At 42.0% G+C, this 23,802-nt stretch overlaps 1 protein-coding gene across 1 annotated transcript; it reads left to right on the plus strand.

Annotated features, from left to right (window-relative positions):
* The first annotated feature begins 9,078 nt into the window (after window positions 1-9,078).
* Window positions 9,079-20,914, plus strand: wnt11 (wingless-type MMTV integration site family, member 11). Its single transcript, XM_084374006.1, has 6 exons — window positions 9,079-9,437; window positions 11,384-11,566; window positions 13,454-13,698; window positions 16,001-16,278; window positions 16,409-16,701; window positions 19,926-20,914. Exons 2-6 carry the CDS (start codon window positions 11,484-11,486, stop codon window positions 20,098-20,100), a joined length of 1,074 nt encoding a protein of 357 aa, XP_084230132.1. The 5' UTR covers window positions 9,079-9,437; window positions 11,384-11,483; the 3' UTR covers window positions 20,101-20,914.
* The last annotated feature ends 2,888 nt before the right edge of the window (window positions 20,915-23,802 follow it).

A 23,802-nucleotide genomic window follows, 5' to 3' on the forward strand; every position in this document is an offset into this window, starting at 1 on the left:
AATGATTCCATCCTTCTGTCCAGATGGTTCCTAACTACAACTACCTATTTGGTAGTCAAGTTATTAGTTTTTACAATCTTAGTATATTATTTTGGTAGATGAAGAAAATAAAGCAGTAAGAAGAACCTGTTGATATTTTTTTTACACAGTAAAGGTGGAAAGGTTTATATATATGCTGTCATATGTTGCATTTCATTGGTGCAGTCCTCTATGGTAAGTGAATTCCGAATAGAGGCTGCCAGTGTTAATGATTGGTAGTTCACCCTCTAGTTTAGGTCATGATGTATTGTATAAAAAATGTCTTATGATTCACTAACTGATCAACACGGATGTGGTTTTATAGGGAGGGTTGATAAGGTCATATAATCACTACATTATCTCCAGATACCTGGTAAATATTTATTTTGCAATTATGTTTTGTCCTCAAACGTAAGGTGTCTGCAATGCTGGGTATGTGAGACAGACAGGGTTGGCTGGTATTTGGTAGTAATGCAAATCATCGCTTTCGGGCTCCATTGTTACCATTGTGGTTAGGTTAATATGTAATTTCAGAGAACGAATGTATTCAGGAGGTCTGCTGAGGAGAGTGTCGGCGTGTCCTTTCTTGTCAATTATTTGCTATGAATTCCAGTCTGGTTTCTAAGCCTTTATGGAAGGAATTTCAATAACACACAGCTACTGAACTAACAGTTAGAAAAGTGAGGGATTATAATCTGTTATCATGTTTTAAAACCTAAATTATCACTTCAATCTCTTTCCTGATTGCAATTTGAATGAGGCCTGTTTAAATTTCTTTCTTGGAAAGGTTGACATGCTTCTGTAATATACAATATATTTAATGTCCTACTGGTTCCATGAATCAAAGACTGTATGCCACTGTTAAAACCCTACCACATGCATACATTTTGTGTTTGTTGACATGACGTCAGCTTATCTTCAACACTGATAACCCCACTGAGTGCACTTTTTAAAAGAGACATGTATTCTTCCTGTGAGCTGTAACAGCAGATGCCTCCCTGACAAAGCCCTGATTGTCAGTGCTCAGCTCAGTGTGAAAGGAGCATCTCCGTGTCCCCGCTCAGCTGCTGAGCAAACGGATCTGTCTCCACTGTGGGCCGCCGGCAGCGGTGTTCGCGGGCCTCACTGCAGCCATGTGCGGCACAGGAGCACGCCAGCATCGCCCCATAACCCCATATCCTCACTTTCTGCCAAGAGCAATATACCTCCTACAAGCTGCCTTTTATTTATTTACACTTTGGGAAGTAGAAGTGGTCGTTGTTCCAGTTTAAATCTCAGGTGCAGCCTGTGTGTTTGAGCATGAAGAACACATCCTCCATCTTTAAGCAAAACAAGGTATTGCCATAATTGACCCGTGCACCAGGTTTCCTGCTGGAAGTCAAGGTTCTGCACTGATGTAAGACCCATGGCACTCTGTAATCATGTCCATACACAGCCAGGATTTAACTACACTCTGGAGGGGAAGACAGGGGGCTTAAGTGGATTTTATTTCAAGGTTCCGTTTTCAGGGAAAATTGGCAGCACAGGCCCGAATTCATATCCTCCCTGTACTACCAGCAAAACTTTTGGTTTTAATTATTTAGATGACAACTTGTTGATTGTACTCTTAAAGAACACTTCATTCTTACCCGCCACTGTAAAGCTACAGGATTTAAAGTTATTGTTAAGGACTGGTGAATTTATTAAAACATGTAGCGCTCTAAACAGATTACTGTCACTACTCTGTGACTCCTTGTGGTGTAAACTTCTGTAAACTCAATTTACACGGGTTGAAAAGAACATAGTGAGCCATGGTTGTATCCTTCCTTCAAACATTTGAACTCCAGAACTGTTCTGCTTTCTGGCAGTTCAGCCTTATTATGACTATTTCATGTTAGAATGATGACTCACAAGAATGTGGCCAAGACATGGACACCACAATGCAGTAAATACATTCATAATTCCTGCACTTTGCCTTTTTTTTTTATATAGGTATTTTGTATTGTTCAGTTAGGCAGATGTCATGATTGTTTTGCAATTGATCAATTATTGCAGACCGGCTGTATTCTGAATCGTACCACGTCATGAGTTACTCTGTGATTCCCTATGTGTAGGAGATAATCCAATCATGAGGTACTAAATGCAATTTCTTTAATGACTACCCTTGAGTTTTACTTGATTGTCTGAAATTACTCCTGTCAAAATAGTTCTCAGCACCCTCCTCTGACTTGTGCAAATTCTTATTTTGTTTGATCCTGACACATTTGCACAGCACAATGGTCACGCTGCTTGAAATGTCAAATGCTTTAGTAATCCTTAAGGAAGTTAGCTTTGATCATTTATAAAGATGCTCTGGTGCTCTCACGCCTCCGCCAACCACAACCTAAAAGGCTAAATTCATAAGAACCAGATGGATCCTAACAATTTATCTATTGTGCTGTTTAGAGGCCCTCAGCCGGGCTGGTGCCTGTCCTCCTGATTCCTCAATCGTTCTTCGGCTTTATGTTTACCAGGAGGTGCGAGCGGAGAGACGTCTGTAAATGAAAGGGGCGCCCCAGACTCTGCTGAAGTCATCACCCCACCCACATGGTTCACCTCAGCCCCCTCCGGCCTCAACACCTTGTGCTCCTTTTCAGCGACACCTCTTCAGACGCACTGATATGGCTTCATCCAGTGTGATAAAGGACCTGTGTGAGACACTGCTGCCAGGCTTTGACGCTGGAATAAATGTCTCTTTTTATAGGGAGGATAAAGCCAAAAATATAATTTACATGCATTAATTTTCAAGTGATGTATAGCCCAGTTTTAATTCATGACTCGGACCAGATGGACCGCAGTGATGATGTCATGAGACAAATCCTGCAGCTGCTCCGTAGACAGTAAATACTGAAATAAATCCCAAGACATTTTAGTGGGTTATAGACATATCTTTTAATTTACAGCAGTGAGTGCTGCTTGACATTCAAATATAACTCACCTGGATGAGAAGAAGTCGAGGTTTCCACTTCTCCCTTGATTCAGTCATTAATTCTGTGTCAAAGAAACAAATCAAAATCATGTCACCTAATGAAATCATCACTTAATATCAGGCGATATGGTTTGTGTTAAAAAGACTTCATCACTGGATTAGAAAAACATATTAAAACATCTGCTTTAGGGTGGATTTTCCCTTTAAAGTGTGTTTGGTTGCACTGAGTGGACTCATTTATGATGCTCTGGTGATATGACTGGATTATACTGTGCTTGAGTAGTTGTCCCACAGGAACCCACACCTCTTTTGGCTGTTGAACCCATAATACAGGCAACTTTTTTAACCCTAACCCAGCTCAAACCAGGACGATCATGGTATCTTTGTTTTTTTTTTTTTCAGGAATCATCCTCCAGTGCCGGTAGACGCCCCAGCTTCATGAACACACAGCTCATGCCGTAGGTGTACGGTGTCCCAGAGGACCACATGACGTGTTCAAAGGTGCCACCCATCTGTCACTTGAAAGAGCTCAGTCCTCAAAGCACAATAGAGACAGAGGTCATAAACAAATGGTACACAAGAGATGTGGGTCCAGTCAGACAGATTGGACGGAGTTTGTTGTTTCTGTGGTGATCCCCGCTGTGAGCTACGGCAGCTTTCACAGGAGGGACACCAGAGACTGATGTGATTTTCACATGGCTGATCCAGAGCTGACACCGTCCCTCTGTGGCTCTGATCCGACAGTTTTAGCCTTCAGAACTCCTGCTGGTGACACATAATGTTCTTGTTATTTATCAATAATCAGCTGGCAGCAGAGCCCTTCATCCTTCAGTGTTTGGTTGGAGATAAGAGGTTAAAATGAAAACTAACCGTTACGGACACGGTTCACTGATTGTTTCCATTTGAAAATTCCCTTTCAAGTTCTTGCTTTATTGTATTTATAATGGCTGTTAATCAAACTCCTGCTTCTAATTTTGATTGGGAAATTATTTATGGTCACACAGGTTTAGTTTAGAGGGAAAAGAAGGAACCTCATCAGAGAGCCGAACCTTTATTCGTTTATCTTTGAGGTTTGCATAAGTCAGTCCTTTTATCAAAATAATGAGACGAGATTTAAAAATTAAAAACATAATAGTGTGCTTATGTAAATCTTTTTTCCAATGGTGTAATGAGGGTTTGGCAATAAAACTGAATTATGCTGAGAACATTTTCTTCATGCTTCTTTCCACTCCCTTTTATCCCTCACAAAAAAGAAGTTTACTTCAAGTTCATTTTAAGTTTAAGTATATTTCCCAGGTATACTTTATGTAATAAGTACACTAATATCAATGTAGTGGCAGTATAATTTTTAGTGTATAACTTTAATACGGCTTTGGACTCCTTCTAAGTATACTTTAAGTATGAGAATAGTGAACTTTGAGGACACAGTTGGTTTATATTTATGTTTTATTTATATTGCAACAATACCATGACCTATACTATAAGTGACCTTGTAGTTACTGGTTATATACATTACTTCTAGTCCGGTGTTTAGTTTATGAAAGTATACAAAAGTAAACTTATTGATACTTTTAGTTGACTAGTTATGTACTTCTAGTTAACTTTCTAGTTTATGAACGTATGCTTTAAGTATTCTTTAGGTGTGAGAGTAGTGAACTTTGAGTACACAACTAGTTTACATCTAAGTTTTATTTTGTACTGCAATAATACTGTGAACTATACTATAATGACCTTATAGATACTAGTTATATACTCCCAGTCGACTAAGTATATAAAAGTATACTTTAAGTATTCTGTTTGTGTAAGAGCACACAACAAGTTTGCATTGACATCATTTAATAGTTTTATACTGCAAGTGTGTACTTACATGTCATGTACTAACATCATACTTATAGTTGAATATTTATGTATTATCTTTGTACTTTAAAGTATATTGCTAGTTTTCTATTTAGGTAAAATGTATACTTGAAATATACCTTTAACTGCACTTTAAGTAGACTTGAATCTACTGTATATACACTACCAGTGTAGTACACACAAAAACTCACATTATAAGTCAACTATACATAATAATAAATAAATAAAAATATAAAAAAGTATGTATTTGATAAGAACATAAAACGTAAACTTTAAAATAAGTACACTAAAATCACACTTCAATAAACTTCCTCTTTTTGTAAAGGATAGGAGTAAAACCAAACTGGGCTCCAGTGAGCAGTGCAAATGTATCAGTAACCTAGCTGGCAAAAGAAATGTTCAAGGTTGATGTTATTTTATTATTATTATAATTTTCTTTTTACATTTCTTACAAGATGAGGAAAGAAAAAAAAAAAAATCAAATCAACATTAAACATTTTGTTTTGCCAGCTAGGTTACTGATACATTTGCACTGCTCACTGGAGCCCAGTTTGGTTTTATTCGTATCTTGAGGGAGCATGGGAGTATTTTCCAGGGGCATAATAGTAACTCTGCACCCATTCAGGCTCTGATCCTCCTGGGTGAAAGTTGAGTGTCCTTACTTCCCCCCCGGTGATTCTCCAGATTTGTGATATTGGCTCAATCCTCTTGAGATTTGAAGGACAATGGTTCAGTGCTGTGAGCCCGAGGACTCATTCCTCACAAACGTTAACACTGTACTCACCCACAGCTAGGCTCACCCCGTTCAGTCGGTTTAGAAATTGCATATTTGTCTTTTTAACTGTGACAATATTTTTGCAACACATGATTTGTGATACACAGTTTGCACGTGCAGTTTTTCCACCAAAGGTAAATAAATTACAGCTTCTATTTATGTACTTTTACATTTTGGGTTTTTTGACATAATTCATTGGGATTCTGATATCACATCATCTAAAGGGATCCATCTAAATTACTGATTGTAACTCCTCTGAAAATAAACTTCCAGCTCCGACTCAAACCGCATCTGGATTACATGATGGTGTGTTTGCTGGTAATCCCACCATGTCAAAAGTTGATTATTTTAACAGTTAAAGGGACAATGTAACCGTAACACTATCTCCGTAAAGCTGGCTCTGATCGCAGACGTGGAATATTTATCATACCTCATGTCTGAGTCCGCTGTTATGTGACATGACTTATTTCATTATCATGAACTCCAGTGGCTCACTGATCCCCCTCTGCCTCCCTGTGAAGGTGTCTTTCCCCTCTGTGTTGCTTGGCAGGTGAGATATGAAGATCAAGGGGCTGCGTGTTGATCCTAGCTCAGGAATGGAGAGCCCGAGTGTAAAAAGTGTCTCTGTAGACGGGCCCGGTCCTGCTGGAAGCTCCACGACTCCCACACACGCTCCGACCTGTGCCCATTCACAGTTGACTGCCATGTAAAACACGTGGAGCCTCTCTGGAACCACGATCACAGCCCCACTGTAAATGAGATACATACTGTGGTGAAAAGGTTGCTGTGGACCCTGTTTGGCAAACAGATTTAGACACAAGATCCGGGTGTTCCCAGAGGACGAGGGCTTGTTGTGGTCTGTAAATGTGTCTGCTCCAGAGACAGCATGACAACACCTGATCTGCCGGTCCCGGTGGAGCACTATAGGCCAGCCATGTTAGCTATACCAGTTGCAAGGTCAAGGTCTGGACAACAGCTCACTATTGCCTTTGTGTGAGCACTGGAGGTGCAGCAGATTCTCAGAGAAACTATACATTACTTTCCCACAGCTGGCTCCACAGCGTATCACTTACAGTGTGGTTAATATTTAAGGAAATCAGCCCGTGCAGGAGAACGCTATGTAACTTTAGGAAGGTTTTATTTAAGAAATGTTAAAGGGCATACCTGTGTGTTGGATAGCATGTGAATACCACAATATCATGTCACATTGTATTACTATGTATTGTAAGCATTATAAAATAGGTTTCAGGTGTCACGGTGTATTCAGAGCATCATTTGTATTTCAAATTAAAATCACTCCAATGTCAAATCCACTTTTGTCTAAAAACTCTCATTATATTTCAGTGCAGCGACAGACAGGGCGTCTGTGACTGTGAGATTTCCCTTGAACATGACTTTAAGAAACATTTATCACGGAGGTCACTTGCTTACACACTAGAGAGCGTGCCGGGCAGTTCTCCCGCAGCCGGGTCCCTGTTGAGTTTTAGTTGTCTTTTTGTTGGTCTGAGCGCAAAAGAAACGTCTGAATGTAAAACATTGTTTCTGAATGGATTCAGATGAAAAACATGAGACATGGAGGCTTTCAGTAATTGTAGCAGAATGATTCAATTATTCAATATTTCTCCTTGGGGCTGCACGTTAAAATCAACAGATGCTGAACATATTTTGTTTAATGTCAGTGCTCGGAACACTTTTGACACTTATTGTATCCATGTATCTTTTTATATTTTTAAGAATGAAATATACGTACATAACTTATTATTGTTGAGGCCCTTTTGTTTTAACAGCGTTTTCAGTGTTACTTAATTATAACCATTACTGTAATGCTAAAACTAAAATACTACTCTATTATTTTGGTGCTGTTTGTTCAGTGCAACGTGTCAAAGGACTCTTTAGATGACTGAGTGACATTTTCTTTTCAGTAGAGCTATCAGACGTGGATGATGTCCATCAGTGGCTGCAACATCATCATCTTGTATTGAAATAATAATAAAAAAATAACATTTTCTATGGGCTCACATGAAAATGTTAAAATCCAGCTATAGAATGAAGAGCTAGAGGAGGTCAATGATTTCAGGTTTTTCGGAATAATCTTAGATCCACAACTTAAATTTGATAAACAGGTAAAGAAGATTTAAAATAACAGTGGAGATCAACCTTAATTGTTTCACAAACCTCCTTTTTTCTAATTTTTCATATTGTATGACAGTATGGGCTCAAGCATCACCGTCCACTGTCAGACACATTACATCTTAATCAGCCACTGGACAGAAAGCCTGTGCGGTGGCATCAGTGTCAGATACTCAACAATCTACTAAGCTTTGAGAGCTTTACGCTTTTGTTTTCTCAAATACATTTTCAAATGTATCAACAGTTTAACCCCAGTGTACAGATATATCCAGAGACAGGTCTGTAACAGGGTAACTCCATAAAGGGCTGTCAACTCAACTGAAATCAGACTAATTCCAGATCTATAATCCTTCACAACAGAGGTTAAGCGCCCAGAGCTGTACCCATGTTTAGCTCATTGTACTTAGGTTATATATGGATTGATGTGTTGTGGTCTGTGTGCTGTGGATACTGTTGACTGAAAGCTGTATATTTAACTTACGCTGCAGTTCAAAATAAACAATAGCTATAACTGTCTGTGCAGCGCATCAGTTTCATACTCTGCATTTAACCTGCAGTATCCCTATTAAAGGGGCATTATGTAGTTTCAGGGAAGAAATTCACACTCAGAATTTTAATAATTACTATACTAATGAGGTAATAATACAAACTCAGAAATACTTATTTTTTTCCATAACTGAATAAACAAGCTGTTCTCAGAGGAAAATAAGGTCCCAGAACACTGTTTGAAGCAAGAAAGGTGGCAGGGTCCGCCACATATAAACAAGGTAAAACAGTATGAAATTGTCCTTTAGGGTCAGTTTGTTTATTCAGTCATGAAAACAAAGAATTTGATTATTTCCTGTGCTTACGCACACAATCCACTTACGCATCGTCCCCATCATACCTTTAAATAAAATTCAATAATAATAATAATAAAACAAATTCCACGTGAACACTTGTAATGTCTTATTTATTCTGAAGCATCTTAATCCAACATTTAATCAAATATTTTATGCCGGTGTCACATCCTGTAGAGTGAGTGGCCGGTCACATGGATCTACTGGCTCCTGTGAAGCATAATGATAAGGTCACACTACACAGTGTCCATTGAGGACTGGAGGAATTTTAATAGCATTTCATGGGGGTTTGATACCAGAGCAGCTATAAAAAAAAATAAGGTCACTGTGGAGCATTCATGATCACAGACACACTGTAACTCACTTCACCTCCCTGTGGGAATATTACAGGACTATAGCTGGGTATCCTCCCTCTCTCTCTCTCTCTCCCTCTCTGTCGCTCCCTCTCTCTCTCTCCCTCCCTCCCTCCCTGTCTCTGTCTCTCTATCAGTGCCTCGCAGGAGAGTGTCCGAGCAGCTGTGCTCTGGTCCAGCGCGCTTTTCTTATGCTAATTCTGGTCTGACATCAGCAGTGAGATCAAAGAAGCAGGGGTACTTTAGAGCTGAGTCTGCCCCCACTCAGCCTCACTCTCTCTCTGTCTGTCTCTGTCCTCACACACACACTCTCACACACTCACCGCTCTCTCTCGTGCACACCATGCGTACCTGTCCGGAGCTACTCCACCACCCCATGCTGGATTTTACTCATGCGTCTGGCTGATTCCGACGCAGACAAGACTCCAGAAAGGATACTCCAACCCTGCTGACATTTGATTTTTTTGTTCCTTCTCCGTCGAGTCGTTTTTGCTGAACAGTGAGAGCTGTGCGTAAAGGTGAGTCCGGCTTCTGTCCGCCCCTGTGTGCTGCTGTTAGAGGAGTCTGTGCGCGCATGAGACAGGGTTAAAGTGTGGGATCATTGAGTGAGGAGAAAGCTGAGTGCTTTGTGTGTCTGCTGTGTGAGTTTGTCGGCTGTAGAGGAGCTATCAGCTGAGAGAAAGCCTGGGAAGAAAGTTGGAACAAAGATTAGTTTGAAATGTGAGGAACTCTGCTTGGATTGATAGTTGATAGTTTTTTTTTAATTTAATGCACAAGAACAAGAACAGTTTTCTCAAGATTTGTATCTGTGGAGTGATTTGGGAACTCTGCGAGCTGAATGGAAAACAACATTATTAGACTATATAAATAACCTTGTCCGACCTTGTTAGTTAATCTCCTCTAATTAGATCCGCCCTGATAGTTAGGAAATATGATTAATAGTTGGCTCGGTGTGCCTGCCCGGCTTATCTTGGCTAGAGGAGAGGCACACATCGGTGTGTGTGTGTGTGTGTGTGTGTGTGAGGCTATCAGCCTTTATCTTCTGGCTGGAAACAGGAGCTGCCATTTAGCTCACTGTGGCCGAATGTAAATTTAAACAGTAAATCCTCTTCAGGCTTCTGAAAACAGACAAACAAAGAGCGAGAGTGTTCAGGAAATAAGTTGTTTTTCATCGATCGTGTATGAATAATAGTTATTTTTATGATGTCAGCCTGTCCTTGCGCTGTAAAAAAGTAGATCCCCACACAATAGTTTCAGTTGAGCTCATTTAAATAATTAATACACCGTTCCGTCTCCGCCAATCAGCGCCGAGCAGGAACCGCCTCTGTGAGAAGGCCCATTATCAGTTACCTGCTGTTTCACTGTGAGCCCCCTTCAAAGACAGCTGTTATCAGCAGCTCACAGCTATCACACACAGCTTCTGATGCGCTGATTAAAGATCAGTGGCTGATCTGAGCTGCTGCCCCTCTTTTTTAAAAAATTCTTCACATTTTTACAAAGTGGAACAGAGCTGAATAATTGCAGTAGGCTCAAACATGCAAGGGAACATGCTTGTGTGTCAAAGTTTAGTAAAAGTTCACGTTGTTGTAAAACCCTAAGTAGTCCATCCATATAAAAATGTGAGATAGTGAATAAACCGGTATTACAACGAGCTATGATGTCTTGTGACTCTCTTGTTGTATATTTAAAGTTAAAATTCACTAAATAAAGTCAGCATTTATGCCTGTTGAGACACAGTCTGTACCACAAACACAGCTGAATGAAAATGTAGGATAGTTCTTTGTCTTAAAGCGGGGACGCTCAGAATGGGGCCCGCGGTTAAATTCTGGTCTGCTAGATGTATCTAGTCGGGGAAAAAAGGAAAAGCAATTTTTTAAAATTCCAACACTGTTTATGTTTTTTTATGTTTTGTGACGGCGACTGCTCTTTTAACCAGGATCCTTAATCATTCATTCTTTTTCATAACCTGAGCAGGAAGTTTAGGGAACTTGGATCCTGCTACCATTTTGCATGTTAACAGTACAATGTAATAGGTGTGTGCGTTTGACCCATAGCCCACCATTAAGTTCATGTTTAGGCTCTCTGAGGGAAAAAGTTTGGGCACCTCTGCCTTAAAAGTTTCACTGCAGTTCTGTGTGTTGTTTCTTGTGTTTATCTGTAACTGTACTACCATGGATGTTCTTTACAGTGTGTGTTAACGCCTACAGTGTTAGTGAGCTGTACACATATATAAGCACAATTCTGCTCATTTCCATTGTTTTTCTCATGTTGTTAGTCTTTATTCAACATATGCAGAATTTTTGAGCTCTCTAAAATAATAAACCCCATATTTCTGTCATTTGATTTGATCTGTTTCATAGATTTAAATGGTGTTTCAGAGCTCACACAAAGACTGTCACTGTACTCGTCTACTTACACAAGACTCTGTAAATGTCATTGATAATATTTGTATGATTTATTACAGGGTTTAGAGGAGGAAGCCGTGCTATGAGAGTTGACTGTTGAGTCAGAGCCCAGATACCCGACTGCTCTTTGTATTCGTGTCCCGTGTGAACTGTCCAACCATGAGGAGCAGCTCTCATGCCCTGCCTCTTGGTGTGCTCACGGCTCTGCTGCTGTCTCAGGTCTGCTCTGGCATCAAATGGCTGTAAGTATTCTCAGGAGAGCCGCCGTCCCATTCCTCAGTCCTGTCACCGTCAACTGCGCTGCTTTACATTCAAACAATGTCAAAACAGGTGACGTCAAGAAGCCACACAGTGTCGTGTGGCGCTTTTGCTGCATGTTGCAGTGTTTTATGGAGTGGAGGGCCCCGTGACAGCTTTGAGAAGGGCCCCAACATTCCTCAAGTGGCTGTGTGTTGTGTACATGTGTGTCTGATGAAGGGGACAGTAGATTAGCTGGCAGGTCTTCAGGTTATGAACGGAAACCTCTTTGTTTGATTAACTTCAATGCAGCTTCAGTAGAGGGAGATGCCATGTGTGTGATTCAGTTCAGAGGTCTCAGATCAAACGTGCCCCTGATGTGTAATAAGAAGATAGGAATAGAAAATAAGGCAGATGTGACGAGGCGCCGTGGCAGCGCAGACAGTAAGCAGTGACATCAGCGGCACTGTGTGTGTAGTTAGGCCTCAATCAGGGTAAAAATAGTGTGCTGTCGAAGGAAACCGATGCCATAAATGTTGACACGAATGTTGATTGCTCAGACTGAGCACCAGACTGTTTTTAAGTAAAAGTAAACAATAATTTTCGCAATAATGTTGGAAAGTCCGTAAAATTCCCAACGTGCTATTTTTTGAATTTATTTAGGTTTCAATTGAAACTTTTGGACGCTTTTGTTTAAAGGCTTTGTTGTTTTTTTCCACAATTTGCGTGTGCTGTTGTATATTTGAAGAGTTTATTTGTAAAAACAGATACAAGCCGTTCCTAAAATGAATGAACCAACACCAGTTTGACTGATATAGTTCCCTCAAAACGCGGTTCAGGGAAATAAATCCAAACAGAGATCCAAACCCCTGATCATTATGTCTGATCGCTGAAAACACAGCTTTCTGCATTGACTTAAACAAGACCATCCATGCTTCTTATCAGAACAAGTGGTTGTAATGCTCACAGCAGGAAGACTTAAGCAGATGTGCCCATGAGAGCTTGGATGGCATGTGCTAAATCTAAAGCGAGGGTTCCTACAGTCTTGATAATGCACAGCGGTGCAATGCAAAACAGATGCGGCTGTAAACACCTGTGAGTGCCGGGTTACCACGAGCCCAGCGGAGTCACAGCTTATCATTGGGCACAGAGTGGCGGCCCCTCGGCCCCCTAATGTAAAACAGGCCACGGTGCTGCCTGGTTTCTCACGAACTCGCAGCAGAGTGCAAGACGCAAAGAGCAGAGATCAGAGCTGACCTGCTTCGCCTGTGGTTTCTCTATTAAGTTAATCCACAACAAGTTTAAATTGTTTAAATTAAATGTGTGCATCCTTTTATAGTCTGTAAACAGGCGATTGATGTCAAACGGAGGCCACAGAGGACGACGCTTCCTGTGGTGGAAAATGGCAAGGGATCTATTTAGATTTTCTATTTGACTGTGGATCAGAATTTATTGGAGTTTTTATATTTTTTGGCTGATGTTGATGCCTCCTCTCTGCTTAACAAAAGGAAATCGAGTGCCAAGAACGTGTCACTTATATTTTATGGATCCGCAGCTGAGTCTTCTTTGGGAATTTCGTGTGATAAGTTGTTCTATTCTGCGCAGCGTGCCAAAATTTTTCCCTGATTGAAGCATTATCTGTTTGGATTTTCAATTGTTTGTTCAAAGCTGATGTGGACCTCAAATTGCTAACACACCACTGCAACTAAAACTCCCAGCATGCTTTGTTATTCCCATGAACGTGATAATTTCACAACACATAAAACAAAAACCGTGATTAGGCAATCGCCCCATTGTTGTCATCACCACCGCAAATTAAGAGAAAATGTATGGTTGAATGCATCCTGACAAATACCTCTTGTCTGTGTTTATCACAACCTCCGTCCCTGCAGAGCACTGTCACACACTCCTGCGTCTTTACACATCAACCAGACCCAACACTGTAAGCTGCTGCCTGGCATGGTGTCCTCGCAAGCTCAGCTGTGTCGCAGCAACCTGGAGCTCATGCAGACCATCATCCAAGCTGCCCGCGAAGTCAAGAAGACGTGCCAGAAGACCTTTGCTGACATGCGTTGGAACTGCTCCTCAATCGAAATCCCCGCTGATTCCCCGAAGTATCGACCAGACCTCGACCGAGGTATGATTATACACAGTTTGGAATGACAGCGAGGACAACGTGTTTTTTATAGTCGTGCTTGACATTCACTGAATATCTAAAACCAAGGTCATTAAGAGCTGCATGGATTGCAGTTTAGTTTACAATAACTGGTGAAACGATCCTCAGACCTCTAATAGTGGTTGTGCTCAGACGCCACAATCGATTATTCTGTACCGTACGTATTAACATGACAGCCATCTTGAGAACTTTAATACAGAATTACATCCTTTCCATAAGTGATTCCTAGTTTTCAGATGACGTGCTGCCTCATCTTTCCCCTTTTATGCTGCCAGCAAAATGATTCCATTAGTCATTGCTGAGGAGGTTACACACTACTGAAGCTGTTACTTGAGAATACACACACACCACCACATGTGTACTTTCTGTAGGATAAAATAATTGGCTTGTTATTTCCAGAATCCACAGCATTATCTGACGGCACGCCTGTTTGCGCTGCAGTCTGACTCTGCTGTTTGCACTGCCAGAAGGACCGCGAGCGAGCCAGAGACAGTTGCGGGGTTGTGGGTGGGGGAGCGGTGCAGCACTCCTCAGAAAGGACATGGCTGCCATTTACCAAATGAACAGTCTGCACCGAACAGGAAATGGCTCATCTCTGTCCAGGGATGGCTTTGATCTAGGCAGCACACGGTCATACATGATTTCTTCCCTTACTTCAAATTGCTCCTCAGCCCTTCAACATATGTGCTTTCCGGTTATGCACATCAGCACCAATCACATCAGAGCTCACTCTCCGTCGTGTCATGAGCAGTGACAGGCTGTGTTTGATTGGTTCATTTTGTGCCCTCCATTACTTAAGTTGTTTTTTTCCACTAACCAGAAGAAAGCTGAGAGGGAGATAGAGAAACAGATCACAGAGAAGTGTTTCTACTTTCTGTACATGTTTTGATTTGCTGGAACCCATTCTGACCAACACCAATTCAAGCTGACCGCTACACACTTCTCACTAACACTTTATTATGACAAATGGCGGTGGCTCAGTTGCCTGTCTTAAAAGTATGAAATCTTCCAGCTTCTGCGTGCACACATTCAACCCATCAAAAATAGACTAATATCATAAAACCTAAAAGAACAGTTCACCCAGAAATGAAATTTCAGTCATTATCTACTCAACCCCTTGTTGATGGAAAGTCAGGTGAAGTTTCGTAGTCCACAAAACATTTCTGGAGCTTCCCAGCGAAACAGTGTTACAGCATCCTCCTAAACAACTGAAGTAGATTGGAAGTTGTTTTTGAAACTTAAAGAAAGAACTTAAAAAATGCGCGACATGGCGCCAGACAGCTCGCCCAGCGTCATCCAAGTCTCCAGAAGCCCCGAGATCCCAAATTGATTCAAAACGACATTATTTACACCCTTTTACACAAAACTTCACCTGACTTTCCCTCGGCATGGGGGTGGGTAGATAGAGAAACAAAATCAGAGAAAATATCCACACACTGTACTGGCAGCTCCCTATATCAAGTAAATATAGTTTATTTTAAGTTTCTAAATCTACAGTTGTTTTGCTACTGATAGCTGCTAGAGTGTAATAGCAGTTAATAGATCAATAAACAGAAAAATAATCCAACTAGTTTAATAATCGGATAATTGTTTCTTCTTTGTGCAAACTCAAGTTTTAGACTGCTGGTCAGACAAAGTGAGAAATCACTCTGATGATGTCAGCTCAGGCTTTAGGAAACTTTGAGAGGAACCTTCACTACATTCTGACATTTGATAGACCAAAAGATCACTCAATTAATGAGGAAACATCATGACTGTATAGAATATATGCCTGAACATATAATATGTAACATTTCTGCATTAAAATGTGTAACAATGACGAGACCTTAGTTATGTTTTTTGTTGAGTTGTCTGCTTACATTATCCTAAATGTTTAAGATAATGTTCAAACCCAGAGAAATGTGTAATTTTATTCAAGGTAACATTGAATTTCATTTGATCGTCTGTTGCTATAACTTCTGATGATACGTCAGAAAGTGAGGAAGGAAGTTGGTGAACGTGACTAAACGTAAACTGAATAAAACTTTAAAACATGACCTCGTCCCGAGGTAGATTTCATTATCAGCAATGGTGGTTGTTCAGCAACAAGTACAACAACTCCCATGATCCCACGCTACTTACGTTTTTTGCTATGTTTTAAGCGAGAGACCCCTAGTGCCAGAAGTGACAAACTGTGCTTTTGAGTGTCAGCACTGAACTGGAGAGAAAATAGTTATTGAATGACTCTGACGTCTTCATTTGCGTTTCTTATCTTTTTTAACAGGAACAAGAGAGGCTGCATTTGTCTACGCCCTGTCGGCAGCGACCATCAGCCACACCATAGCACGGGCGTGCACTACTGGAGATTTGCGACTGTGCTCATGCGGTCCTATTCCCGCTCAGATCCTAGAGCCTGGCTATCGCTGGGGCGGCTGCGCTGACAACCTGCACTACGGCTTGATCATGGGCTCCAAGTTCTCTGACGCTCCCATGAAGATGAAGCGTGCAGGCTCTCATGCTAACAAGCTGATGCACCTACACAACGCTGAAGTCGGGAGACAAGTAAGCAACATGGACTGTTTTTACTCTTTACTTTTATAAACTGCACACTACAGTTTCAATTGTAAATGTATCTCATTACCGCACAGAGTGAGCACTATCTGACCTCCATGTCCTCTGTCCCCATGTCCAGGCATTGAGAGATGCGCTGGTGATGAAGTGTAAATGTCACGGTGTGTCCGGCTCCTGCTCCATAAGGACCTGCTGGAGGGGCCTGCAGGACCTGAGAGAGATCGCCATGGACCTGAAGACCAAGTACCTGTCTGCCACCAAAGTGGTTCACCGGCTCGTGGGGACACGCAAGCAGCTGGTACCCAAAGACATCGACATCAGGCCGGTGAGGGAGAACGAGCTGGTCTACCTGCAGAGCTCCCCGGACTTCTGCTCCAGGATCGACAAACAGGGCTCTGTTGGCACACAGGACAGGTGAGGCTGCCATGTCACATTGAGTGTTCGACTGTGAGTGTGCATGAGAAAGGGGGGGTACTTGGTGGTTATGACAGCTCTCGGTGGTCAGATTTATTAGCATGACTCATGTCAGTGACAGCCAAGCAGCTGACACATAGGAAACAACCAATTCTGAATGTCTGCTCATTCAGGATGTTGACTCTAGTGAAGTGCCTTCCTGCCTCAGTGGCACCGTTGAGTTTGCAGGCAGGCTGATAACCAGCGGCCCCTGAGAGCGCTCCGTCTGCGGCCTGTCTGAGCATGTGTCACTGAAAAGGCTGCAGTGACTGGAGTCGTTGTCCTGCTATCTGAAACAATGACTAATGTAGTTATTCTTAGGACTGAGTGCACTTGAGCTGATATCGATTGGAAAGGGCCACACAAATGGGGAAATAGTTACTGGTCCCCCAAAGATAAAGGTTTATTTACACTGTTCAGCTCCAGTGTTTGAGTTGGGACAGTGTGAAGTGCTGCTGGTTCGCGGGAAGCTAGGAGCCCATTAGTCCAAGGGGGTCTAACTCAGGCTGAGATCTGGCCAATAAACCCATTAATGACTGATGATTATATTTCGTATGTTAGGGCCCTGAAACACCAGGCCGACAGTCGGCTCTCAGCCAGTGTTAGGCCCGTCGCTGAGTGTGTGTTTGGTCTAGTTGTTGCAGTGTGTCTTTCGGCACTAGACGGCCCTGGTCAGCAGCTTTTTGACTTTTTTTGCATGTGTGTGTTTTGTGTTTTTGAAATCACTCTGATTGGCTGTTCATTGTAGAGAAGAGAAACAGAAAAAGATAGCCTGTCGCTGTCATATCTGTGATTTCCTTATTTTTCGCCGCTGCCCCTTTGCCAGTGTCATTTGTGACTTTCTGTTTATTTTCTATTAGCGAGCGCAGTGTCTAAAAAACTGCTTTATCATAACAAAGTCGTCCTGTTTCCCTTTTTGAATGACCAATACAGTCAACATACCTGGCGGTGTGTAGAGTTACTTCCTTTCACACAGACGCAGAACGTGCAAGCTGTTTGTCCGTCGGCTGTAGTCTTTGAGGTGTGTTCAAGTGCAGCTTTTTGGGCGGGACACAGGCGACATGAGTTGAGGCAACAGTTGGCCTTCGTCGTCACTTAATTTGCTGTGAACACTGTCAGGACAGTTGATTTAGTTGATTAAAAATGCAAACAATCAAAAAAAGGTTGTTTAACATCCCTTTGAATGTTAAAAACAGACAAACAAAAAAATTCCACTGTGAACATTAATAAGCTAATATCAGAGAATATCAGAGAAATCTTACAAGCTTATTGAATTTCCCAATTTCCCATAAATATGTTTGCAGAGAAAAACAGATCATATCTCAGGCTTTAGATTTGAATTTTGTGGCACTGGAGGCAAATTTCGACTAGTGTGGTTGCTTAAAGGATCACTAGGTAGTTATGGGGAAGAAATTTAATCAGAAAAGAAAGATCTTCATTGACCCAGCGTTTCCCTGTGGTATTACTGTTGTTGTCATGTTTGCAACATGGCTACAGCGAGCAGCCTGACTACTGTCCAAAGCAAAAATGAATAGCATGGTGAAAGCGAGGCTTGTCGGGAACCAATCTATACACAGATGGGGTCATTTTTCTGCAGCTTTACACTGTGTAATCAGTATTTACTTCAGAATGATGAGTTCAAGTTTCTCTGTTCATACGTATAAAAACTTGATCTCATATCATTTCCCCAACATTACCCCACTGACTGACCGTGTTCAGCTTGTCTAACCAGACGTACCTCACTTTATAAGAATAAATGCAATGAGTTATGCATCCACGTGTGCTTTAGCATGCTTCAGCTGTGTAAGCCAACGAGGATAAAAAGTTTAACTAAATGGCGCGTGATCTAGTTATATGTTATAAATATCATCCATCATATGACTGTCATATCATGTGTTCCTTAGCAGCAGGCCACTCTGCAGATAACCAGGAGACATGCTTCATGTCAAGGACACTCACTGTGCCCAGCGTGTCCCACGTCTGCAGGCTGATAACGCAGCAGCAGCAGCCGCACACAGTCTGCAACATTAGTGCCTTTTAACCAAATCATGAGGCGGCCGCATTGCTGCCATCATGACATGAATGTGTGACGCTGATGTTTGTGTGTGAGTATCTGTGAGAGCACATGCGTGGGTATCGATTATTTACAAATGTGCAGAGGAAATTTCAAACCTGGATCACATGGTCTCAGTATTATCTGCTTTGCTCTGAGTTGTCTCTCACCGGTGTCCACTCGAGGAGAGTTTTTTTTTTAAGTTTTACACTTGAACTGACCTCGCTCCTGCCTACATTGTTAGCTGTGACCCATTCACAAGAGCTGAGAGCAGTGGATACTCTTTCTAGAGTCAGGTTTTGTGGCTAACGAGATAATCTGGGACAGAGAAAGTAAATTTGAGCAGCTGTTCCTAATGGATTAAGTGTGATCACTGACGCAAAGAAAAAGTGTCAAGGCATGCTAATGAAGCTCGTGCTTTAGTCTTAAATTACATTACTGTTCCTAGATGGGAACTGCAGAATGTATAGAGCTGTCCTCCCGCTCCACTTCCAGCACAGCAATGATATAATGAGATCTTGGTCCTGACAAAACGTAATTGTGTGGGGGGTTTTCTGCTGTTTCCCAGCTCCCACCGATCTAATAAACCTGTCTTACATTCTCAATGACTCTTGTCCCTCCTCCTCCTTCACTCCTGCGGCAGCCATCAGCTCAGCGTCTCCCCACGCCATGCTGGTCATTAACACTCTGCCATCATAAAACAATGCAATTATGTGGAAAGGGCAAGCTAAAGAGAGGGAGGGCAGCCCTGTGTATTCAGTGTGATTTATGGCAGGGCTATTCTCTGCTCATTCAGGACGCCTCGGGCTCCTGAAATGAGAGGCTGAGCGTCCGCTGGCCAAAGACGGGGAAACAAAAAGAAAATGAAAGAAAAAAAATGTTTGGAAGGAGGATCGCACAAAAGGTCAAGGCACAACGGCCGGTCAGGCGCTTTTAAAGGACTATTACGGGCTCTTTACAGGCAAAAATGTTTTAGAATGAAGCTGTAAATCTTTCGACAGGAAACCAGACTGCGTTCAGTGTCGGTTGTTCAGTCCAAAATTTGCCCCAGTTTGCTCTGTCTTGTTGAAGCTAACACAAAGCAACACAAAACAAAATATCTTACTTAATTTCTTTTTTTGTCTACTTTCAGGCAGTGCAATAAAACCTCCCTGGGCAGCGACAACTGTGACCTGATGTGCTGCGGCCGTGGCTACAACCCTTACATGGAGAAGCTGGTGGAGCGCTGCCACTGCAAGTACCACTGGTGCTGCTACGTAACCTGCAAGAAGTGTGAGCGGATCGTGGAGAAATACGTCTGCAAATGAGTCGACGCTGGCCGCGCCAGCAGTCCCGGAGGCTACAGATTAACCAAAGCACTACCATACCAAGAAGGCTTACTTTTGTCTTAAGCTTTAGCATGTGTATCTCAAGGAGAAATGGTCTATTCTTGTGTCAGTATCATTTTTGTATCGAATCTCCGAGCTGACAGCTGGGCTTCTGAGCTTTTTTCGCTTCACAAACCTGGACGTGGAGAGTGTGGCGACAGCGCCGGTTTACGTGAAGACCGCCGTCCTCCTGGGTATTTCCTTTTCTTGTTAATGATTATAAATTCCTCTCACAGGGATGTTGAAAGTCTATTTTATTATATCTCTAGTAAAAAGAAATAATATTGGATTTAATGCTGGAGGAGAGGGATTGTTTTCCCCCTCACTAGACTGAGACTTATGTTTGGCTTCATTCCACGGAAATCGAAGGGTTCTGATGGATCCATGCTGTACTTTTTTCGGTACTATTAAACTTTTTTCCTCTGCAGCGATGGACAATGGAGGAAAAAGGGAACACAAAGGGAATTTCAAGTACTTTTCAATCATGGAACTTTTTTCTATGGTTGACGTTTTGGACTCTCGCTCATGTGTCCTGCGTGGATCTTCACATGGCCCGCATCCCTGTGGATTGAGAGAAGAAGAGCGTTGAGGACTTTGTAAAATGGTGCATTATCTCCTTTATGTCTGACATGCAGTTCAAAATATATTCTATTTTTCATGAGTGTATGAGCTGAACTCATGGATTTTGTAAACCACTTTTGTGTGGATGTACATACTGTTATTTTGTATACTGAAATAAAGAAAGAAGTATTTATAAAATAATTAAATGATCTTCACATGGACATTTTTCTCTTTTTCTGTGACCTGCACCTTTAATAATATACTGTGTAGCTCTTACAGCCTGTTGGCATTGACTAGCCCATAACCTCCCAGCCTAATTATTTTTAAGCAAAGCAACATTTACTGTAATTCACTGCAAATCCAAGTGTTATAAAATAACAGTTAACCACAACTTATAGCAATGTGTGATTGTAAATCAGCTCAGCACACTCAGTAATGAGTTGCAGGGTTCAACCTGACAGCCTGTTGGGATCACTCTCTGAATCACCCAAACCCTGGGAAAGTGTTTGTTTAGACATTCCACCCCCTCACAAAGGCCATCACAAAGGGATTTTTGTCACTCCTATCACGGCTTTAACACTCAAACACTCATTTGTGTGCGAGCCAGACCCCCGCCGTACAAACATCAAATAACAAAAAGAAGAAATGTAATTTATTTTGAACATGTAGCCAGACTGTTGGGCTGTCGGAGGGAACATACTTGGCTCTGTGTCGAGCCGAGATATTACCCTCTGGCCAGCCTAGTGTTGGTTAAAGTGGTTCTCATGATTTTACACTGACAGAAATAGCTGTGGAGGATGTAGGACCCATGCTGTGAGCTCACATGATCCATCGCAGCACCAGCCTGTGCAGGCTGCACACTCACTGGAGCCGTAACACTTCTTGACCCCAGCCTGTGGACGCACACATAAAGTGCCAAAACAACTCCACGTACTGTGGAAAACAAGGCTGAGCGGAATATTATCAGCAGTCGTTTAGATTTTAGAGGCCAATTTAGTGATGCTGGACTCATTTCACAGTCCATTTCTTTTCATCTTTGAATACAAATATGGGTAAAGAAGAGTTGATTAAGTACAACAGTAAGACTGAAGGGAGCGACTGAACAATGAACTATAAGAAGTCTTAAAGCAGACACAGGACTGACACAGTGTACGGTGGTTTTTGGTTTGGGGGCAGGGAGGATCTGCTGAGTGCAGGTGAGCGGGGGTCTGCTCTGTCTGCACACAGGCCTGTCCGTCGACAGCCTCAAGGACTCTTCAGTCACTGGCATTCCTCAGCCTGGTAGTTGGAGAGAATAGGTTGTGTGTGTGTGTGTGTGTGTGTGTGTGTGTGTGTGTGTGTGTGTGTGTGTGTGTGAGTCCACACACTGCTGTCTGTCACTGGGTTCACTGCTACTGAAATGTGAAGCCTCATCTGCAGATAGAGGGCTTCCACACTGTCCTGATACAGGCAGCTCAGCCAGAGTCGGGACGATCAGACGATGAAACAGTGCAAATGTTAGCGTGAAACAGTATGTATGCAGGATGCTCAGATGTTACTCTCAACACATTTGATAGATATACCACAAAAAAAGTCTGATGTTTTTTGGAAAAGTGTATGTTAAATGTCAATACTTTTGAAAGAGTGCAGACAATGAAGACACCAGCTGAACTCCTGACCCTTTAAAGAACGTGCTCGGACCCGTGACCCGTCTCACAAAATTACTTATCTACCTTTTTCATCTTCTGTCAATGTACGTCTGTCTAGGAATTCGCTAAATTCACGAAATTGTGCTTGTGTAAATGTTGAAATCCGGTTGATAAATTCATTGTCGAACTCCAAATGCATGGAGTAATTTCATCAGGCCTCTGAAGATTAGATAGAGCCTGAAGTCAGTCTGGAAATGCTGACCCTCTGAGCAACCATTGTTATCATAAAGACGTGCAACTATTCAGCTGACCTCTGTCTCACCCTCCTGAAATCTCTGTCTTGGCCATAGTCCACACAATAAAACAACATTTCATGGACGACCCGAGCGTGCTAATAATACAAACCTGTTGTTAACATTAATTTGCTCCACATTCTTCCATTTTTCTATCTGTCAACACGAAGCTGTGGTGTTGCGGAAGAGTGACTGTGTGGAAAATGGGACTTGAATGGGCTGCCATTTTGGCGGGGATCAGGTACAAACGGCTTAAGAGCAGCCCTCATCCGGGCCGTTAAAGACCTTTGTGCTGGAAAGGAAAACAAAACAAAAGTAAAGACGACAAAAAAACGGAACTAATCGCCGCTGCGGTTTCTGTTTCTTTTCTTTCTCCCTGTCTTTGTCCTAAAGTATCTGAGTATCTCTGCACGGTTGGCGTGACCCCTCGCTCTGTGGGAATTGCCTGGTAATAGAGAAGGAAAAGAGGACTTTAATGGAGAGCAGTGAAAATATCAGGGGTTAATGTCAGCCCGGACAATATAATACCAATTGCCTTTGTGCTGCCTGCGGTCCAGATAACTAGCTGTGAATGAGAGAGACAAAGAATCTGGCTGGAGTGGTAAAGGCTTTCAGATGTACTGACCCGTACTGTAAATGGACTTTTGTGGACCCCACCCCCACCCCGACCCTCCAGCCTTTAAATAGGAACCCCGCATTATGTGCTGTTAAAGGCCATTTTTTAGTTTTTGTGTGTGTGTGTGTGTGTGTGTGTGTGTGTGTCCTCAGGCATGTTGCCGGGAGATAGCAGATCATTCAAAGCATGCACCTTTCAAGGTAAAGACAAACCATGGAAGGCTGAGGAGCAGGCAGTGACTGAACCAGGAGTTTATGGTGTTTAGTCGGAAACTCATTTGTCTGAAGTTGGCCATCGGTTTACAATAAAGATTTAAAGATATATTATGTAACATTTCCACATTAAAATGTCTCAAATGACTTGACATTTGTTGTATTATTTGTTGAGTTATGTACTCAAATTATCCCAAATGTTTCCAACAATGTTCAAACCCAGAGGAAACCGTAAGTTCCCTCCCTCGTGTCATCATGAAAACATGATGAAACGAGAACATGAAGGAAGTCAGCATATATGACTAAACATAACCTGACTATAAAACCTTACC

This window comes from Pagrus pagrus (assembly GCF_965226575.1).
Source record: "Pagrus pagrus genome assembly, chromosome: 14".
NCBI lineage: Eukaryota > Metazoa > Chordata > Actinopteri > Spariformes > Sparidae > Pagrus > Pagrus pagrus.

Bases quoted from the DNA above. Each gene is read 5' to 3' on its own strand.
- wnt11 (XM_084374006.1), top strand. From the start codon at position 11,484: ATGAGGAGCAGCTCTCATGCCCTGCCTCTTGGTGTGCTCACGGCTCTG. The intron at 11,567-13,453 runs GTAAGTATTCTC...CCGTCCCTGCAG, and splicing joins TGCTCTGGCATCAAATGGCT to AGCACTGTCACACACTCCTG. The intron at 16,702-19,925 runs GTGAGGCTGCCA...GTCTACTTTCAG, and splicing joins TCTGTTGGCACACAGGACAG to GCAGTGCAATAAAACCTCCC.